General features: G+C 43.9%; 1 protein-coding gene and 1 long non-coding RNA gene across 3 annotated transcripts in view; one reads left to right on the forward strand and one right to left on the reverse strand.

Moving 5' to 3' along the window:
• The first annotated feature begins 481 nt into the window (after positions 1 to 481).
• On the forward strand, positions 482 to 11,161 carry LOC116979730. The gene is made up of 3 exons (XR_004413769.1): positions 482 to 651; positions 1,521 to 1,522; positions 11,151 to 11,161. It is a non-coding gene; the product is annotated as an uncharacterized LOC116979730 (long non-coding RNA).
• Positions 1,469 to 21,766, reverse strand: part of LOC116979729 (ILK associated serine/threonine phosphatase) — a 54,429-nt gene continuing 34,131 nt past the window's right edge. For both annotated transcript variants that reach the window (XM_033031466.1, XM_033031467.1), the window contains 3 exons: positions 19,751 to 19,870; positions 4,818 to 4,899; positions 1,469 to 2,661 (listed from right to left, as the gene is read on the reverse strand). In XM_033031466.1, coding sequence (XP_032887357.1) covers positions 2,521 to 2,661; positions 4,818 to 4,899; positions 19,751 to 19,870 — 343 coding nt within the window. In that variant the 3' untranslated portion in view covers positions 1,469 to 2,520. The remainder of the gene's footprint in view (positions 2,662 to 4,817; positions 4,900 to 19,750; positions 19,871 to 21,766) is intronic.

Here is a 21,766-nt window from a genome sequence, read left to right on the forward strand (position 1 = left end):
CACGGACAACTTCGTATCCAGCAGCAGTGGCTCCGTTAATGCATTCATTCCACAGTGAGTTCAGTTCGGTAACAACACCCTCCCTTCCCCCTCCTCCCCCCCCCACCCCCTCCCTCCCTTCCCCCCCCCCCCCTACTCGGTGTCTGAAGCACGTTCGGGGACCAGACCCAACGGGTCTGCACTTGGTCTAGTATGTAAAATAAACGGCTTACCTTTATCTGTCCCGTACGGAAGATCCGTCCCGTTGACGGCTTTAGGTCGACTTTTATTTTACTCCAGAAATTAAATTACCCAGCGATGTTTTTTTAAAAACTTGATAAAACGCAAGTCGGATCGATTATTCTTCAGCAGCTAAACAGCCTGACAAAGATCGACTTCGACAGGCAGGAGAAAACAGCATTTTAATCCCGCCCCCCCTCTCAAAGGCGCCAAAGTCGCGCACACGGCCAGTGGCAGAACTGCAGCACCGCTGAAGGTGAGTTTTGTAACATACCTACTTAAAGAAAATGAATGCCCTTACAATCTATCGTAAAAGCAGGACATTGAATGTGAATTGTATTGTTAAATGGGTGAAAATGAAAGAAAATGGAATTGTACAAATATTTTTAGATGCGGAGACTTTACATCTAAAGGGACTTGCATATGACAGCAGTGAACATACCCATCTCCCTCATTACATGTAAGATTACTGATCACATACTTAAATCCAAACTGCACATTAACTCTGAACGACACTATAAGCAGTTTACACATTTGAATCCTTGTCCATTTCTAAGTAGTGACATAGTACTTTGTAAAGACTAAGAGACTTTGATTTGGTTTCAAGGAGGCTTTTGGGAAAGGCTGGGTTTTATTTCAGCATATCGTTAGACTTGGGTATACATTCTGTTGTCCCTCCTCTTCAGTACACTCTAGCCTATTTTATGTGCGGTACATTCATTACAACAAATTACATACCTGAGGGATCATTCCAGTGTGACGGGGCCATACTAAAAGAACAGTGTCCATACATGTTGGAAATGCAAGCTATTTTTGCATTCCTATTTTCAACAGATTTCTTAAACAAGGGCCATTCTGAAAAATCTCGGGAACAATCTGTCTTATTGCAGTGCACCAAATGCCATGCGAAGGAGTTGCATGTACCTCAGAAGGAATGCAATAAAAGGTACCAAGGGTCTGGAATTTAACCCCAGAACCTACATCTCCAACTTTTGCTCTGTGACTCCAGTACATCAGCCAGTACCTTGAATGGAAAAATCTTGCTGTAACAAGAAGATACCTTCGCTATTGTCTTCCATGCAAAATAAAAATGCAGTTCTTGTGCCAAACTCTCAAGGTTCCTTAGTCAATTCCGAAATATGATCATTCCTTGAAATAAAAAGAGCTAATGGTTTGGGGCGACTCCCAGATAAGTATCTATTTCATGGATATGCAGCTATTCTGAAATTATGACAAAGGGGCAACCATGTGAATCCAAACAGGAAAAAGTCTGTACTTTATTTTCCCAAAGTGACAATCAGTTGTCTGCTGCTCTGCATGATGCCAATGCGTGAACCTGTGGCATGCATATGCTGCTGGTATTATGGTTGAGTAGATGTTGACATGCAGATAACTGCTCAAATCCCATATTCTTACCTACAGATTGCAGCGTTAAAAGATAGCCTCAGAAATGGTCATGAATTATTGCTTCTCTTGACCTTGCACTGTATGTAATCACACCTCCAGACGTTTCAAAATCAAGGAGTGGGAGGATTAATTGTCAACATTTTGGGCAATTTTAGGTTGCTTGCTTCTGTTGAGGTGGTGGATTATGTAACCCCTTTGAAATAGCGGACATTTTCCTGTCCTCATTGAATGCACACTGCTCACTTCAGTTCAATGTAAATTGGGTCTGAGCAATTTCCTCACATCTGCTTCGACAAGAGGTAGCAACTAGATAGGAAAAGCACTAGAAGATGTTTGAGACATTTGCAAAAGAAATGACTTTATCCATAATCTAATCAAAATACACTCCTTAACACCAGCACAACACAAACACAAGGTGACAGTAACAAACGGCATGAAAATGCGAAAATGTAACTTTTGCATGTTGCAATCTAGGACCTTGGAGAACATTAAAGTCTCCTTTCTGTTGTATGCATCCAAAGTACATTTCTCTATCACTGGCACTTTGTGAGGCCAGCTGAATTCTATGAGATCAGCTTTTCCATGTCACTCTAGCTGTAGGGGATCCAGCATTAGTTTTATGCGTTTGTGCATTTATTTCTTTGGAAAATCTCAGAGTCGTCTCATCTTGCTAAGCACAGCTTTGAGTCTTAAGAAATGCAGCTAGTCAGGTGCATGAAGGTTTACATGTAGGATTGTTCGTCAGTGGCACGATGGAATTTTACAGAACGATGAGATGAGGTGGGTAGATAAAGATATGCATCCTATTTTCAAAGTTCTTAAGTGACCTGAGTTGGTTGAGTATTCTCTTTCTGGGATAGCAGGATGATCAAAGTGAAGAGTGTTCCTCCACTGCTAGTGTCCAATAGCGACCAGAATGATGGTGACGTTGTCAGCAGAGCCCCGTCGGACAGCCTCATTAGCCAGCCTGTTACAGGCAGCTTCAAACCGCACATCCTGTGACTTTTTCCCTGTCTTTGCCACGAGGGTCTCATCCTGTGGATCAGCATAAAATAAACAGCACTAAAGATAAAGCTTACAGTACAGCTGAGCCAACTCAGACAGGCCCTCGACCAAATAAAATGTCTAGGAGGCAGCTATGCAGCTTGGAGCTAATGGCTGGTAACTTGCAAACCTTGGGCACTTCTTCATGACTTCTACAAGAGGTAGTCACTGAATGGAAAGAACACTAGGTGGAAAGGGAATAAGATAGAGATGGACAGCGTTTAAATTGTTCCGGACATTTAAAGCTCACTAGTTCAAGCTGAAGTCATTGGAAAACAAGGCTTCATGTAATTTAGCAACAGGGCAATGTTACAAATCCAACGGAATAAAAATAAATAAAAACAAGGGTGGACTGAGAGTTTGTTATTTTAACATTGGTTATGTTTTCTTTTTCATTTGGATTTTCGCCACAAAGACCAACTCCAAAAGTTATTGAGTGCACATCATCTGGCAGTTGCCAAAACTGTCAGATGGTTGGTTCATATCTAAAATGGGAGCTGCAGTTCATTTCAAAATTAACAGCCTGTCACTTACAAAAGGATGGTGCCTGGATTAGAGGATTTCAGCTACAAGGAGAGGTTGGATAAACTTGGATTGCTTTCTCTGAAATGAGGGGAGACTTGTTAGAAATATATAAAATTATGAAATGCAGTCAGAACCTTTTTACCAGGGTGAAAATGTCTAACTCTAGAAGGCATAGCTATAAGGTGAGAGAGGGGAAAGTTTAATAGAGATGTGTGGGGCAAGTTTTTTGCAGAGTAGTGGGGTCCTGGAACACATTGCCCGGAGTGGTGGTGGAGGCAGATACGATAGTGGCATTTAAGTGGCTTTTAGACAGTCACATGGAAGTACAAAGAATAGGGAAGGGTCTCGACCAGAAACTTCACCCATTGCTTCTCTCCAGAGATGCTGCCTGTCCCTCTGAGTTACTCCAGCATTTTGTGTCTTCCTTCGATTTAAACCAGCATCTGCAGTTCTTTCCTACACATAGGGATATGAATCATGTGCAGGCAGATGTGATCAGTTAAGCTTGGCGTTGTGTTTGGCGCAAACATTGTGGGCCGGAAGACCCATTCCTGTGCTGTACTGTTCAATGCTTTAATCAACTTTATCCAGCATCTATCCAAAATACCTATCCAAAAACAAGCCCAAAATAAGGAAACAAAAAAAAAATTCAGAATATTCATCTCAACTAAGTTTGACAATCTTTGGATAAGGATTTGAGAGAGTATGTCTTCACAAGACAACAGCATCAAGAGATCCAGATAAACTCAGCTACTCTATTTCTGCATGACAATTGTAATGTTTTGCAAGAGATGGGTAGCAGCTCTTATTACTAAAATACCCCAATTAATGTCTTTGCTCACTATTTGTAAAAACTGGTGCCATTTGCAAACATTATGGCAATTAAAATAGTTTTCCACTAAAATGAGAAGTGGGAAGATGCAGACCACATTGATGTCTGTGGAATGCGGAATGCGGAATGCTCACTCACTATCGTCCAGCTTCAACAAAGACCTATTTTACTTCTTGCAAAGCAACGCATGTTTTCCAGTAACAGACAATGGGTTTTGCTGACCAAACCTGCATTTTAATTGTGCACTTTAAGATTATTTTCCCCCCATCTCTATCATGATAGTCACCAGCCCCCAGTCAAGGACCAATGGACAGTGGGAGAACAAGTAGAAAGGATAATAATATAGCTGACTGCACCTTCATGGTGTTCCAGTGCAGAGGGTCAAGGGAAATAGAGGAGGTTCAGGAAAACGCCACTGAGGAAATTGATCAATCACGATCATATTAAATGGGACAGCAGGCACGAAATTGAATGACCTCCTGCTAATTTTTTATTTTGTTTTCTTATGCAATGGGTGCAGAAAAAGGAGCATTGATGAGGCTGGGAGAGGCTCGATACTAAGTTACAATGCATGTAATTGGTAGATCAGGAGTGGTGAAAACTTTGTTCACTGAACACTGCTAATGCTTTTATGTAAGAGCAGAGTATGTAATAGGTCAGCAGTTCATCCTACACATCAAAAGACCAGTGTTCTGCAGGAGAAATGGCCTTTCCAACTTTCAAGTCCAAGAAACTTTCAAGTTCCCTTTACTCATATGGAACAAACTGCTTTGCAACCAGAAAACTATACCTCGAGTATTGCTGTAACAAAAAGGATAGCTTCTTCTGGGCAGAAGACTTTGAATAATCCATCGCAGGCCAAAAGAATGAATCTGGAAAAAAGATAGAACACCACATAAATTGCCAATGCTGCAAGAACAGAGCTAAAAATTCTGTGAATCACAACCTGGATCCAATACAGTAAGGAACTTGGATGAACATACTTCCATAAAACATTTTATCCCTTTGATGCCTTGTTCCTCTAATAAGTGGGTTTTCTCCAAGATCTTCGGTTTCCTCCCACACTCCAAAGACGTACAGGTATGTAGGTAAATTTGCTTGGTAAATGTAAAGTAAATTGTCCCTAGTGTGTGTAGGATAGTGTTAATGTGCGGGGATCGCTGGTCGGCACGGACCCGGCGGGCCCAAGGGCCTGCTTCCACGCTGTATCTCTAAAACTAATAGACTGAAAAAATGAAAAATACAGATTTAGATATTACCACCAAAAAGTCTTTCAGAAGGAACCCTTCAAGCTTACAAATATGCTTTGCATGATAAAATGGAATTATCTATCCATCCATCCATCCAAACAATTTTCGTTCAGATTGATGCTATATTTTACAAGTTATTAACATTTTTAGCTTTACAAAATCCCACTTTGAGACCAATAGCTTTGTGCTGTGCCAGTTGCTGATAATTACAGCTATGACGTCACAAAGGGATCTCATTTGCAACAATGTTCCAATCACAGACACTTAGTCCTGGTAGAGTGAGGCTGAACAGGAGGGGGAGGGGGCAGTGTGAGACTGAACAGGAGGGGGAGGGAGTGCTGGGGCAGGCAGGGGAAGTGGAATTTGATTTTTGTTTAAAGTCCTAGCAGCAAGTGCTTGCATTTTTTTAAGTTTAAAAAGAGGGAGGATGAGGGGCTATGGGTGAGTGGTGGAATATTGCGTTGGGAGAGCGGGTTGTGTTGGGAGAGCGGGTGAGTGGTGGAATATTGCGTTGGGGGAACGGGTTGCGTTCCCCTGGGGCAGGCAGGGTAAGTGGAATTGGAATTGTTTTTAAGTCCTGGCAACAATATTGCATTGGGGGAACGGGTTGCGTTGGGGGAACGGGTGAGCGGTAGAATATTGCGTTGGGGGAACTGGTTGCTTTGGGGGACCAGTCCTCCCGTGTGACAGGAACCCATGAGTGGTGGAAACGGGTTGAGTCGGGGGAATGGGTGAGTGGTGGAATATTGCGTTGGGGGAACAGGGCCCAACAGGTCCCACTTGGTCTAGTATATATATTATTAAGACTCTCATCTTGTTGTATGCGTGTGTACGTGTGCGTGAGATTCCAAAATCCCGCCAAAACGGTACACGATAGCGCTCCATTTTTTGGCCCACCTTACTCACCATTGTGTTCAAAAGGGAACTGCAGATGCTGGAATATCGAAGGTACACAAAATTGCTGGGGAAACTCAGCGGGTGCAGCAGCATCTATGGAGCGAAGGAAATAGGCGACGTTTCGGGCCGAAACCCTTCTTCAGACTGATGGGGGGTGGGGAAAGAAAGAAGGAAAAAGTGGGGGGAGGAGGAGGAGGAGCCCGAGGGCGGGCGGATGGGAGGGTGGGAGGAGACAGCTAGAGGGTGAAGGAAGGGGAGGAGACAGCACGGGCTAGCCAAATTGGGAAAATTCAATGTTGATGCCATAAGGACGCAAGGACCCGAGACGGAATATGAGGTGCTGTTCCTCCAATTTCCGCTGTTGCTCACTCTGGCAATGGAGGAGACCCAGGACAGAGAGGTCGGATTGGGAATGGGAGGGGGAGTTGAAGTGCTGAGCCACCGGGAGGTCAGGTAGGTTATTGCGGACTGAGCGGAGGTGTTCGGCGAAACGGTCGCCCAACCTACGCTTGGTCTCACCGATGTAAATCAGCTGACATCTAGAGCAGCGGATGCAGTAGATGAGGTTGGAGGAGATACAGGTGAACCTTTGTCCCACCTGGAACGACTGCTTGGGACCTTGAATGGAGTCGAGGGGGGAGGTGAAGGGACAGGTGTTGCATTTCTTGCGGTTGCAACGGAAAGTGCCCGGGGAGGGGGTGGTGCGGGAGGGAAGGGAAGAATTGACGAGGGAGTTGCGGAGGGAGCGGTCTTTGCGGAAGGCAGACATGGGGGGAGATGGGAAGATGTGGCGAGTGGTGGGGTCACGTTGGAGGTGGCGGAAAAGCCCGTGCTGTCTCCTCCCCTTCCTTCACCCTCTAGCTGTCTCCTCCCACCCTCCCATCCGCCCGCCCTCGGGCTCCTCCTCCTCCTCCCCCCCCCCTTTTTCCTTCTTTCTTTCCCCACCCCCCATCAGTCTGAAGAAGGGTTTCGGCCCGAAACGTCGCCTATTTCCTTCGCTCCATAGATGCTGCTGCACCCGCTGAGTTTCCCCAGCAATTTTGTGTACCTTACTCACCATTGTGCTGGGATATAAATGAAACAAGTTTCATTCAGATTTATGGTATATTTTACAAGTTATTGTCATTTTAAACTTTACAAAAATCATTTTTCAAACCATTTTTCCACTTGCCCTGCCCGTCAGCCACTTTCGACGTCACAATGTCGTCACAATGACATCTCGAATCTCATTAAAATTTTCAAATAAAATATGTTTTAATCAAATTCTTCTGTTTCCATTAACAGCTAACATTGTGTTTAGGTTATTTTAAAGAAAAAACATGATTTTCATTGAGAATTTAATTTTTTTAAACATCGCGATTTTCATTGTAGGGGGTGGGATAGGGGGGAGGTGAGGAGTGGGGGAGCAGGGGCATAGAGGGAGAGGAGGGGGAGGGGTTATGGAGGGAGGGAGGGGGAGTGAGGCTAGGGTAAAGAAGAGGGAGGGAGAGGTGAGGGATGGAGTGGGGTAGGGGAGGAGAGGGAAAGAAGGGGGAGGGTGAAGAGGAACGGGAGGGAGTGCCGGGGGATGCGGGGGAATTGAGGAGGATAGGGGCAGGAAGAGGGATTGCAAGGTGCAGTTGGGGGAGGGTTGCCCTGACTCGGGTCACAACGGGGATCTCTGGCGTCACAACGGGAACCCCTCAGCCGCGCCTCCGCAGTTGGGGGCTATGGGTGAGTGGTGGAATATTGCGTTGGGGTAACGGGGCCCAACGGGTCCCACTTGGTTTGGTATATATTTAAAATCAACCCTAAAACAAAGCAGTTACATTCAGGAATCAAATGACAAAAAAAAAATCAATATTACACTCTGATGAGAGAGCACATGGTTAAATATAACCCTAATCCTATCAATTCCACTGCACCAGTTATTTCCCACCTCCTGTGTAATTTGAACTGGCATTTCCTTGATATAACATCTAATCAATCTCAAACAGCCATGGGTAAAACATCAACAGCCTGCTGTCACAGCTCGGTGAGATGTTATCTTGTAGCGCCTTGGCAGCAGGTGAGCAAGTCCCGTATTTACTCTCTATTGCTAAAATCAATTGAATGAGCAACACAATTAACCATCTGTCATGCCTGTCACTACCTATCATACACTGTCACAGGGAAACACACAGCAAATTGATGAACATAAACAGGGTGAGGAAATACGGGTCTCTGTTGATGTCTGGTCGAGACAGAAAGGATTAGGTCAGATTCATCCATTTCTGTTCCCCCATTCTTCATCCCTTTCTTCCAATTAAAAAAAATTGTGAACTATTTGCTGTCATTGCAAGTGTTCACTGCACATGTTACTTAATTTTAACCATAGTTTACAAAGATAATTAGAACACGAAGACTACTTAATAATAGGCTTCTTGGTGCCTTTTCTTGTCCCTCCTGAATTAATGTGCTCTGAGTGCACTATTAGTTAGTTAGTTTAGTTCATGTGTGAACCTAGGCAATGACTACCAGTAGGATATTCTACTCTTAAAGGCATATGATTAAGCTTTATCCAAATATTAATTAAGCCATTAATAGAATACAGAACTGGAGTGGCCATGACCATAAAGTCAAATCCAATCTTGGTAAACTGTGAAATAATTCACTTAATGAGATCATTTTGGGGTACCACCACAAGGAAAATCCATCTGCTTCATCTTCACCCTTCAGGGACACAAATGTGCTGCCCGTTTCTGACCAAATTGTAAGATATTATGGCTTCAGCATGTAAATAGAAACAAGCACAGGTTTTCAGTACACGCTATTGCCAGTGTGGGTCTTCATTATATTACAAAAGTACACTGCGCATACTTACACTTATTCACGAGACTGATAAGATATAGAATATATCACATGACACAAATCATACCATTATAGAACTGTTCTTAAAGTTAGTTACCATTATATACACTACACTGCTCTCCCCTTAGAAAGTAAAATAACATGTAAATTAGACAAACAAGAATAATTTTATAAATTTAATCTGACGACTGGTTTACTCACTCTTTCTGATCTCCTGAGTTTAGGGGGAGTGTCAGGTTGTGGTTCTATTGGAGTCAAGTTCAGGATCATTTACCTTTGTCTCTACTTTCTATGGAGATTCTGATCTTACATCTGAACTTGGAATAATATAAAAGTCTGACAGATCTACTTCTTTGTCTATGCTTTGCTCTAGTACCGTTCATCCCTGGCTGGGATCATACGGTTTATGTGCACACTTCTAATATGTCCTCCAATTTCTACGAAGTACCTCCTGGTACCACACACTTCAACTACTGTTCCCACCTCCCATTTGTTTGCTTTGTAAGGGGGTCTGAGAACACAAACCTGATCATGTGTATTGAACCTACTTTTTTGGCTTCCACCATAATGACGTTTCTGATCAGATTGTTTGCGTTCAATCTTAGGATATACGTTAGGTAGAACCAAACTCAGCCTAGTTCTGTGCCTTCTTTTCATGTGAAGTTCAGCTGGCGTATACCCTGTGGTAGATTTTGGCATGGTATGATAATTCAGTAAGAAACTAGCTAACCACTGTGACATACTGAAATTTGAATTTCCTTCAAGAACTTTTTTCTTGAGAGCTCCTTTGACTATCCTGACTGTCCTTTCGGCTGCGCCATTAGATGCCGGATGGTAAGTTGGCACTAAGGTATGCTTGATACCATTTAGTTTCATGAACGTTTGGAACAGTGCAGCACGAAATTGGGGGCCGTTGTCAGAGACAAGTTCTTCAGGTAATCCATGACATGCAAAGATAGACTACAATGCGTCCATTGTTCTTTCTGTTGTTGTGTTTGTACCCATATGTACCACCTCAATCCACTTTGAATGACTATCTACCAAAACAAGAAAATTATTATTTTTGTGTTCACAAAAATCCACATGAACCCTCTGTAAAGGTCTAGTAGGCCAAGACCATGTTTGCAAAGGGATGCTTCAACAACTTTGACAGGTGCTACATTTGCTTGCCATTGGTTCTATGTCATTGTCCAATCCTGACCAATACAGGATTACCAGGTGGCGCCGTCAGCGATGGCAGCCTCGCCAATGGTCACTGTCTTTTTTGTTTATTTTAGTGTGTTTTAAAAAGTATGTGTTAGTGTTCTGTGGTTGGTTTTATGTGGGGGGTGGGAGAGGTGGTTGGGGGAAACATTTTTTCAATCTCTTACCTTGCTGGAGATGCGATTGTTTTGCGGATTGTATCTCCGGTCGCTCTGCGGCCTAACATCATGGAGCTAAAGGCCTTGCTGACTTTGAGCCCCACCGCGGGGCTGTGGACATACCATCGGAGCCTGCGATGCCTTACCTGGGATCGACGCTCCAATCACGGCCTGCAGATTTCACCATCGAGGAGCTTGCAGTCTCTGGTACAGACTGATGTCGGGAAGCTCCAAAGTCGCAGGATGTTCGACTGGCCCCGAGCCGGGGTCCGATTGCCCGGCGTGGGGGAGCTGAGATCCCCCCGATGCAGGACCTTGATCGCCCCGACACGGAGAGCCCGACCGCCGGCAGTGGGAGCCAAGATCGTCCCATCAACGGAAGGCTCGAGGCCCCCGACCATGGGAGAACAAAGAAGGGAAGAGATTTAACTTTTTTTCCACCTTCCATCACAGTGAGGAATGTGGAGGAGTCACTGTGGTGAATGTTTATGTTAAAATGTATTTTATGTGTTTTGTTGCATTTTATTGGTATGACCGTATGGCAAATCAAATTCCTCGTATGTTGCAAAACATACTTGGCTAATAAAGTATGATTCTGATTCTGATTGCATGCAACCTCTGGCTGTAGACTTCATTCCCACAAAACCTGTGCTTGTTTCTATCTACATGCTGAAGCCATAATATCTTACAATGGCGACGAGGATCGGATAGAGTTGGTGAACTCAACCGTTAAATACAGTGCAGGACTGTTTTGCAATATGTAGTATTGTTTAACATTTCAAACAGCAAATACAAAGCTGTGTCGCAGTTGTTTGCAAACTGGACAAGATAGGCCACAGATCCTTTTATGTAGTTTAAAACAACAGCTGTACAAATCGTCTAGAGTTTGTCAGGCTATCTTTGTGTTGTGTCTATGGGGCAAGATGGCACCCTTGGGAAACATAGGCCGACTAGAGACTTTCGACAAGAACTGTGAAACCTTTACCTCGTACTGTGAGCGAATGGTAATTTTATTGCAAATTACATTATTGAAGTTAAAGAAACAAAGGATGATGATCAAGTGCAGGTAAGAGCACAAAACAAGGCCATCTAGGAATGAAAGAAAGCCATTCTATTAGCTGAAATTGGCTCTGAAGTTTATGAAACTCTCACCAACATCCTAGCCCCAGAGAAAGCAAGGAATGTTTCATTTGAGACTGTTCTTTCAAAACTTGATGCTCACTACAACCCTAAGCCCATTGAGATTGCAGAAAGTTACAAATTTCACACAAGAAACCAGAAGTCTGGTGAGACTATGCGTGAGTACATTACAGGCATGTGCTGTGAGTAATTATTCAGGGTAGGCAGTCAGTCGGCTTTTAAAAAATCTTAAGCCGCGCATGCGCAGATTGTTCTCTCCGTAAGCTGTCAGTCGACTTTTATAAAGTCTTCAAAAGCCATATCTCTTAATAAAGTACCATATTTCCCAGAAATGAAGACGCACCTGTGTCGAAGAAGCACCCCCATTTTGAGTTGCTACATTTTAAAATAAGGCTGGCAGGTCATAGAATTTCTCACGCTCAAAAAAATAAAAAATAAAGAAAGTAAGAATTCAATTTGCCCAAGGCTTCCAAATCTCCTTCATTCTGAATTACTGAATGGGTGAGGGTTGGAGGGTGATGGCAGGTGGAGAGATGGTGGAAAAAACGGAAGCACACCGGGACAAATTGAATCAGTTGTGATCTTATTGAATGACAATACTAGTTCAAGGGACCAATTGGGGGGAGAGTTCCTTTCACAGCGTGTGGGGAGTCTGGCCAGGGGTAAAGTTGTGGGGAGGGCAGGAGCGTTGAGAAGGAGGGGGTCGGGGATCATGCCAGTAACTCACTCACCGCTGCTGCAGCGCTCCGGGCGCCGAGCCACCTCATTGTGGCCGGGGAGGGAAGTAGCTCGGGTGACTGCGAACAGCTGCCGGGACCTCAACGCCTTCCGCCGGCCCGCTCACCTCTGGCAGTGGTCTCCGTCTGAATACTCCTGTGTCAGCGCGAACAAGGGACAAATTGGGGTTAGTCGCGCTGACACAGGAGCAAGCTACAGCGCCCGCTGTCCTGTTATCCATCGCCAGCTGATCCGCTCTTGAGCTGGTCCCCTCACTGTCTGGTCTCCATTGAAAGACACGGACCGGGCAGTGAATACCATGCAGTGTCACCAGCGCAGCAAGTGAGGCCATGTCCTGCTCCCGGCGGCAGTCGGAATTTATGGATTTGCGGGAAGCGGCTGACATGAGCGAGGCCGGCGAGCGGCAGAAGAGAGGTGTTCAGATGGAGAGCACTGCCGCTTGTAGCCACCCGAGCTACTGCCCTCCTCGGCCACAATGCGGTGGCTCCGCGCACGAAGCTCCGCGGCAGTGGTGAGTTGCTGGCATGATCCCGACCCCCTCCTTCTCAACACTCCTGCCCTCCCCGCAACTTTGCCCCTGGCCAGACTCCCCACACGCTGCGAAAGGAACTCTTCCCTCCCCCTCTCCCCCCCCCACACAGCGGCGCTGTCCTTTTACAGCCGCTTCACACTTTACAGACACTTCTCATCAGCTGCCAGCAATGAGGGATAAATTTGTCTATCCCTCAGTACAGCAATGAGGGATAGCCAAGTCTATCTTTCTTGACTAACAACCGAACCTTCGGCCTCCAAGACGCAACGTAAATTTTCATGCCTTATTTTTGGGTAAAAAATAACATCTTCATTGCCGGGAAATACGGTATTTAAAAACATTATAGCTCAATAAAATCTACTTACCACATTATTTGTACACAAACTCCATTCTTCTCTCTTTGTTTCTTAAGATACTCTTAAGATAAGGACAATCCATGTTTGAAAAACCCGCCAAGAAACTTGCGCTGCGCATGTGCAGTAGGCTGATGCGCATGAGCAGTACGCAGTCCACGGTGCAAAGGCAGTATTTCAGCTGCCTACAGCTCCCCTTGTCGTGAAGGCTTGAAGCAGCGTCGACGGCACGTCAGCTACACATATTCGCGTGTTACATGTACTGCGGATGAAAGGCACGGGTGAATTATGCCTACCTAAGAGATCGATCTTGCCTATGCTTATCTGTGATAGGCAGTGATTGGGCTACTCCAATAGTAGTGGTTCTGAAAGCGGACAACACAGTGAGATTGTGTGGAGACTACAAAGTGACCATCAACCAGGCAGTAGATGATGAACAGTATCCACTACCAACCTCACAAGATTTATACGCTGAACTTGCCGGTTCCAAGATATTCTCTAAGCTAGATCTTTCACATATGCTCAGCTAAATGTTGATCGTAAGAGCAAGCAGTACCTCACGATAAACACACACATGGGGCTGTATTCCTACACAAACTGCCCTATGGTGCGAAGTCAGCACCAAAAATCTTCCAAGCTACAATGGTCAAGATTCAAAGAACATCACATTGTTTGATATATCAAGATGACTTGCTGATTGCGACTGTTACTGAGGAGGAGAATCTGGAGATATTCAGTGAACCATGTACTATTGAACTAAAATCTTATCACCATAGACGACATAAACTGTCATGTGAGCAAGGGTGTATTAAATGGGGACACAGAGTAGTAGTACCCAATTGTTTAAGACAAAGATTATTTAAAGAACTCCATAGTGAACACACAGGTATTGTGGGAATGAAGTCTACAGCCAGAGGTTGCATGTATTGGTCAGGATTGGACAATGACATAGAAACAATGGCAAGCAAATGTAGCACCTGTCAGAGTTGTAGAAGTAGGCCTGCCTCCATGGGAATTCAGACCAACAATCAAAGTAGAGCGTGCATTCCAAAGTGGCTTATTAAGACATTTGTTTTTAGTGTATTCATTTGCAGTTATTTCACATTGTTACAAGACTAAATATGCTAAATGTGACCTTGCCAGGGTTATCTACATCATTTGGAGATTTCTTTTAAGACCTTTACGTTCTCCAACAAAAGAAACTGCATGAATTCAGACAAATAATCTTGCTTTTCTGTATGCCTCTTCTTGGCCCCTGAGCAATGAAGTTAATGGTATTATTTTTCTTGCAGTCAAATAATTCATGCTGGATCAGGGATTGAAACTCCTTCACATAACTCTGATGTGTGGAATCTAAAGTTTTAAGAAAATTTAGATTTAATATTGGCAAAAGCACTCCTCCACAAGTTATCCTTGTCTTTTGACTTCTCCATAGAATTCGGATTCCACATCTAACATGCCACATTGGTTCTGCCAATGTAATGAATGCCACAAACAGCTACTCATTCTTTTGTTTGGAAAAGGACACATAGGCTGAAATAGACAGCCTCATTATTGGAGGAATTGTATACAGAGCTGACCACCACAGATTGATGTGCAAATGGCCCAATTCTTAACCAATCTCCTGTGAGTGAAAATATCACTAAAACAGTTGAGCAAGGATTGAGCAGGGTGGCACACTGGTAGAGTCGCTGCCTTACAGTGCCAGAGACAAGGGTTCGATCCTGATTATGGATGCTGTCTGTATGGAGTTTGTACGTTCTCCCTGTGACCGAGGGGGATTTTTCTGGGTCCTCCAGTTTCCTCCAAAGACGTACAGGTTTGTAGGTTAATTGGCTTTGGTAAAAGAAAATTGGAAATTGTACCTAATGTGTAGGATAGCTTTGATGTACGGGCTGATGGGTGATCAGCACAGACACAGTGGGCCGAAGGGCCTGTTTCCGTGCTGTGTCTCTAAAGTAAAGTAAAATCCCAAAGACTGGCCAAGGGCACTTCATCAACCTGTAATTACACAGAGCGTACATGGCCATGATCTTTTCCTTGTGCCAGGCATGATTCCATCCTCTGTCAGATTGAATTTAAACTTTTCTAAGTCTTTTAGTGCCATCCTATGTTGCTGATGTCATGTAACATAGGATGATACCACACATCCAACATTCGGCCAATGTCAATTTCTGAATCAAGGTTTCAATGACATTTAGTGTTGAGCGACCTTTTATGAATCCAAACTGAATTTCAAAGCACCTTACTTTGTGTGATGACACGAACAATGAAAGTTCCACTAGTTTATTGATGATTGGCGGAGGGCTAATTAATTGGCTAGTTGGACCAATTGCCATGGTGGATACCAGTAATTGGTCATGGTTGACTAACTGCTGTGGTGGATGTGTTTGTAGAACCTTTCATAGTTTTTAATGCATGCCATACTGGAGGAGCTTGGTTGTGGTGGAAAGTGGGAATTTGCTGCTGGTTCTGGCACACAAGTCTAGGACTGGAGCCAGGATTTTGTCAGGACACTGAACAATTACTATTAATGAGTCCTTGTAGATTACAAAAGTGGTTAAAATGCTTTCAGCTGCCTCAAAGTAAACCTCATCTCTGGCCTCCTCCCAACATCTCCAAAGATGCCAGTGCCCTAAGTGTTTGATCAGTTCTAGACTACTCAAGAAATACGTGTCTGTAACTCATTCCTGACTATTCCCTCTGGATTATCTTTATTTACATCGGTGAATCAGCAACAGCATGCTTCTTTGCAAGTATGAGACTCCCAACCAGACTCTGAAAGAAGCACCACGGCAACACAAAATGTGAGTCTAAATGGTTGCCAGAATGACCAAGAAGACAGTTGGCCAGTGCAGGCCAACAAAATGGAACACCACAATGGAGGAGATGTTCAGACCATAAGGTTACAGTACTGTGTGAAACTCCTTTAATTATGGCTGTTTTACTGCGAGCACTACGTAACTTAACATTAACTGCACTCATTCACTCGTCTATATGTGGCTTTTAGAATCACACAGCACAAATTGATGTGCATTGTGCATTTCGGATGTATTGGCTGAAATATTCGTTTGAGTCTTGACAGGTGTTTACAATAGACAATAGGAGCATGAGTAGGTCATTCGGTCCTTCGAGCCAGCACCGCCGTTCAATGTGGTCATGGCTGATCATCCCCAATCAGTACCCCGTTCCTGCCTTCTCCCCATATCCCCTGACTCCGCTATCTTTAAGAGCCCTATCTAGCTCTCCCTTGAAAGTATCCAGAGAACCGGCCTCCACCACCCTCTGTGGCAGAGAATTCCACAGAATCACAACTCTCTGTGTGAAAAAGTGTTTCCTCATCTCCGTTCTAAACGGCTTACCACTTATTCTTAAACAGTGGCCCCTGGTTCTGGACTCCCCCAACATTGGGAACATGTTTCCTGCCTCTTGCGTGCCCCAACCCTTAATAATCTTATATGTTTCAATAAGATATCCTCTCATCCTTCTAAACTCGAGTATACAAGCCCAGCCGCTCCATTCTCTCAGCATACGACAGTCCCGCCATCCCGGGAATTAACCTTGTAAACCTACGCTGCACTCCCTCAATAGCAATAATATCCTTCCTCAAATTAGGGGATGAAAACTGCACACAATACTCCAGGCGTGGTCTCACTAGGGCCCTATACAACTGCAGAAGGACCTCTTTGCTCCTATACTCAACTCCTCTTGTTATGAAGGCCAACATGCCATTCGCTTTCTTCACTGCCTGCTGTACCTGCATGCTTACTTTCATTGACTGATGAACAAGGACCCCCAGATCCCGTTGTACTTTCCCTTTTCCCAACTTGACTCTATTTAGATAATAATCTGCATTCCTGTTTTTGCTACCAAAGTGGATAACCTCACATATATCCACATTAAACTGCATCTGCCATGCATCTGCCCACTCACCCAACCTGACCAAGTCACCCTGCATTCTCATAGCATCCTCCTCACAGTTCACACTGCCACCCAGCTTTGTGTCATCTGCAAATTCACTAATGTTACTTTGCATCCCTTCATTTAAATCATTGATGTATATTGTAAATAGCTGCAGTTCCAGCACCGAGCCTTGCGGTAGGTACCCCACTAGTCACTGCCTGCCATTCTGAAAGGGACCCGTTAATCCCTACTCTTTGTTTCCTGTCTACCAACCAATTTTCTATCCATGTCAGCACTCTACCCCCAATACCATGTGCCCTAATTTTGCCCACTAATCTCCTATGTGGGACCTTATCAAATGCTTTCTGAATGTCCAGCTACACTACATCCACTGGCTCTCCCGTGTCCATTTTCCTAGTTACATCTACAAAAATTCCAGAAAATTAGTCAAGCATGATTTCCCCTTCGTAAATACATGCTGAATCGGACCGATCGTGTTACTGCTATCCAAATGTGCCGCTATTTCAGCTTTTATGATCGACTCCAGCATCTTCCCCACCACCAACATAAAAACCTTTGGGGAACTGTTAATTTGTTACATTTGAAATGTAATAAAGGTACTTGCACTGTCACACATAAAACAATTCTGTTTGGCAGATCCAAACCAGATTAAGCAATTTATGGATCATAGAGATCCTGGTATGTGCAAGGATGAAATGCCTTACCCATAACAGATATTTAATGGGGCTGATATACTACGATAGGAAATTATTCTGTTTTGTAATCAGCATTGACCACTCCTGCTGTACCTGAAGTCTGCTCTTCACAAACTTTACATTCATCCACCATAGACACAACTGCACATTCGCGGATACATTTAAACATTTATCACATTAATTCAAACCACGTATAGCGTTGATTAATTTCCTATAAAAACTCCCAGACCAGAAAATATATATGCTAAGAAATAAAAGGATTGAATGAGAAGGGATAATTACAGTATTTGGAATAGAGTGAGACAAATGGATTTGATATTTGGATTGTTTAAATGGATTACACAAATCCATGTGGATTAGACAAATTGGCATTGGGTATTTATGGGTTAGACACTCTCAGCACCCTCATCCAATGTTGCACGTGTTGCTTGTATTCTGAACAGAATATGGGATTGAAAAGCAAAAACCCACTGATGCTGGAAATATGGAAGCAAAAAAAAGGCTGAAAATAGACAGCAGGTTAGGCAGCATCTGTGGAGAAACACAGTTAATGTCTCATATCAAAGACATTTCATGCAACCGAGCAATAGTTGGAAAATTAACCATCCAATTCTGATGAAAGATCACACAATTTAAATACTAATCCGACATTATTCACCTCAGATGCTGCCTGACCTGCCAATTACTTAGTGTATTTTCTGTAACACCTACGATACAGGTTTGGATTATAATTTCGGAGGCTGAAATTCCTTAGACAACAGTGACCAAAGAGGATGCAGAAATGAAGGTAACAAAAACTGCAAGGTTCCTACCCATCTCCTAAATTCTGGGATTCAGCTAAGTTTTTTGCCCACTTCTTTCATATAAGGCTGAGAATTTTCCTCATTACATATTCAAAAGCAAAGGGAACCAAATCCAACCTCTTTAACCTATTACAGAAAGGTAGATGCCATGTTGAAGTTCCTGTTGCATCCGTACAAATGTAAGCTATTAATATGTACAAATGTACTGGCTTCATTAATTTATTTCACAGTAAATTCTCACTCTCTTTCAACACCACAGAGATTTTGATACACGTTGTTATGTCCAGCCAGGTATCTAAGGGTGGAGTATCGAGGACGGTTCAAATACTGGTTCTCCGTGAGTTTTGTGCATATGTAATTCTGAATTTAAAATATTGTTAAATTTCTTTCATACTAATCAAATTTTGAAAAATGTTTCGTAGTTTGTCATAATTAAATTTAATAGTGAACCTAAAAACAGAGACAGAACAGTAGCCAGAGATCTTGTCAACAAACCAGAATAAGCTCCCATAAGATTAAAGCCCTTGGAGTTTGTTTACATAATTTTGTGATTTTGCATCTGTCTATAATTCTTTGTATCTGTGTATAATTGTTCATTAGATCATCACTTCTATTCACTTGCCATTCTGTGGATAATAAATCTGCAAAAAGAACAGAATGTTGGAAATAGCGAGTACGCTGGACAGCATGAGTGAAGAGAGAAACAATATTTCAGGATGCTGACCTTTCATCAGAAAAGTTGATTTTTTTTTTAGGCTACATCCTATGGCCTTTCTCAAATTGAGGAAATTGAATGAAAGTAATTGGGAAATCAAAATGCAAAGGAAGGTTTACATATTGAGTCTGGAACGCAATATACATTAATTATATGCTGAATAAAGCTTGTGTAGGAAAGAGCTGCAGATGCTGGTTGAAATCAAAGATAGACATAAAATGCTGGAGTAACGCAGCGGGACAGGCAGCATCTCTGGAGAGAAGGAATGGGTGACGTTTTGGGTCGAGACCTTCAGACTGAAGAATAAAGCATGTTGTTGATTTCTGGAACAGATGGTGTGTTCGATACTGAACTCCATAGGGAGTCTAATCATTCATGCCAATCTTTATCCTTTATACCAAGAAGAAAATGGTTGTCTTAAAAGGAACTCTACTATATGACAGGAGTAAATACACAAGACTTACAGTGGTAAAGGTTACACCATACCTGTCGTTGGATGTTAAAGGACAGCGTCTAACATCTGGTACTGAGATAACACCACAGCGCTTGTACTGCCCATCTCCAATTGAGCGTGATACCTCCAATACACCCATCACGCGACCATCCCTAAGACAGAACCAACATTAGCCTCTGCACAAAGCAATACAAAGAAAAATAACATTGTTTCAGGATAAGACCTTGCTTCATGTACAAACCATTGGTTTCTCTACCTCGCAGCAAGATAATTCCAAGCTGGCATTGCTGGAGAAAAGTTACATCCACTTGGAATGCTGGTCATAAATGATTTTAAAGAGGCTGTGAAAATCATCGTCATTGGAATATATATATTCCCAAGCATCCTTGCTTACAAGTATGGGGATGATATCAAAACTCCTCTTTGTGATAACAGCATCTTCTGCAGAACATGGTAAAATCCCAGCAAAATGTCTAACAGGAGTTTAACCACCTCAAGGAAAGATACCATCTCCAGCCTTCTGAAGATCAATGCTGTGACACCTTCAGCTGTAAGAAGGACATGCCACTGAAATATTCCTTTCACTTAAGGTATGTAACATCCCTCTTCTGGATTCATCGTCATTCTGGCAAGTGTGGATCAAACGGCAAATACATGTGAAAATCTCATGCAAGCTTGTTAATTTACCAAAGTATCTGGTCCATAAAATTGAATAAATATCTCTGTTAATCAGATTACAAAATACATCTCTCTCTTTCTTACTAACTAGATGTTGCCGTCTATCTATCTATTATTATATAAAACTCTGTGTCCGGCTGCCCGTGTGGCCGGGTGTGTTTCTGACTTGTGGCTGCCAGCCTTTGATTCGTTGCCACGCCAACATCAGACGCAGAAACGCCCAGATTTTTTCCATTTCGGTAGAGATTTCACTTTTCATTCCAAGTATCCACTCCTGATTAAATTTCGTCGTGCTTATGTAGACATTTTTAATAAAATCTTTCTCCCCCCCCCCCCCAAAATTAAAAAAAAAAACTGCTCTCACCCATAACATGTTGGTGAACGTTCAATCGTGTGATGTCACAATGCCCAATGCTCACAGATGTCCAATCGGAATGGATCCATTTACATATGCCTTTCCAGCAGCCCCAGCCCCTGGTGAACGTTCCATCGTGTGATGTCACAATGCCCAATGCTCACAGATGGCCAGTTCATTGGCTATATTTAAGAGGGAGTTAGATGTGGCCCTTGTGGCTAAGGGGATCAGAGGGTATGGAGAGAAGGCAGGTACAGGATACTGAGTTGGATGATCAGCCATGATCATATTGAATGGCGGTGCAGGCTCGAAGGGCCGAATGGCCTACTCCTGCACCTAATTTCTATGTTTCTATGTCCAATCAGAATGGATCAATTTACATATGCCTTTCCAGCAGCCCCCGGCCCAGCCCCTGGTGAACGTTCCATCGTGTGATGTCACAATGCCCAATGCTCACAGATGTCCAATCGGAATGGATCAATTTACATATGCCTTTGCAGCAGCCCCAGCCTGTGTCGAAGCGCGTCATCACGAGTGTGGGAATAGAGAAAGAGGATTGGGGGTGATAGGGAATGGGGAACAGATGGACTGACCCTACCCCTCCCCCTTCCACTCTCCCTCCCCACTATTTCCCCTCTCTCCCCCCACCCCTCTCCCCCTCCCTCCACACTCTTCCCCCTCCCCTCCCTCCCCTACTCCATCTCCCTCCTCCCCCCCCCCACACCTCTCCCCCTCCCCCATCCCTCTCTCTCCCTCCCCATCCCTCTCTCCCCCTCCTCCATCCCTCTCTCCTCCCCTTCTCCATCTCCCTCTCCTCGCCCCTCTACCTCTCCTCCCCCTCCTCCTCCCACCCCCATCCCTCTCTCCCTCACCCCCTTCCCTCTCCCACCTTCCCTACCCCACCCCCTTCCCTCCCCCACCCCCTGCCCTCTCTCCCCCACCCCCCTCCCCCCTCTTCCCCCTCCATCCACACTCTTCCCCCTCTACCCCCTACTCCATCTCCCTCCTCACCTCC

This window comes from Amblyraja radiata, chromosome 13 (genome assembly GCF_010909765.2).
Source record: "Amblyraja radiata isolate CabotCenter1 chromosome 13, sAmbRad1.1.pri, whole genome shotgun sequence".
Taxonomy (NCBI): domain Eukaryota; kingdom Metazoa; phylum Chordata; class Chondrichthyes; order Rajiformes; family Rajidae; genus Amblyraja; species Amblyraja radiata.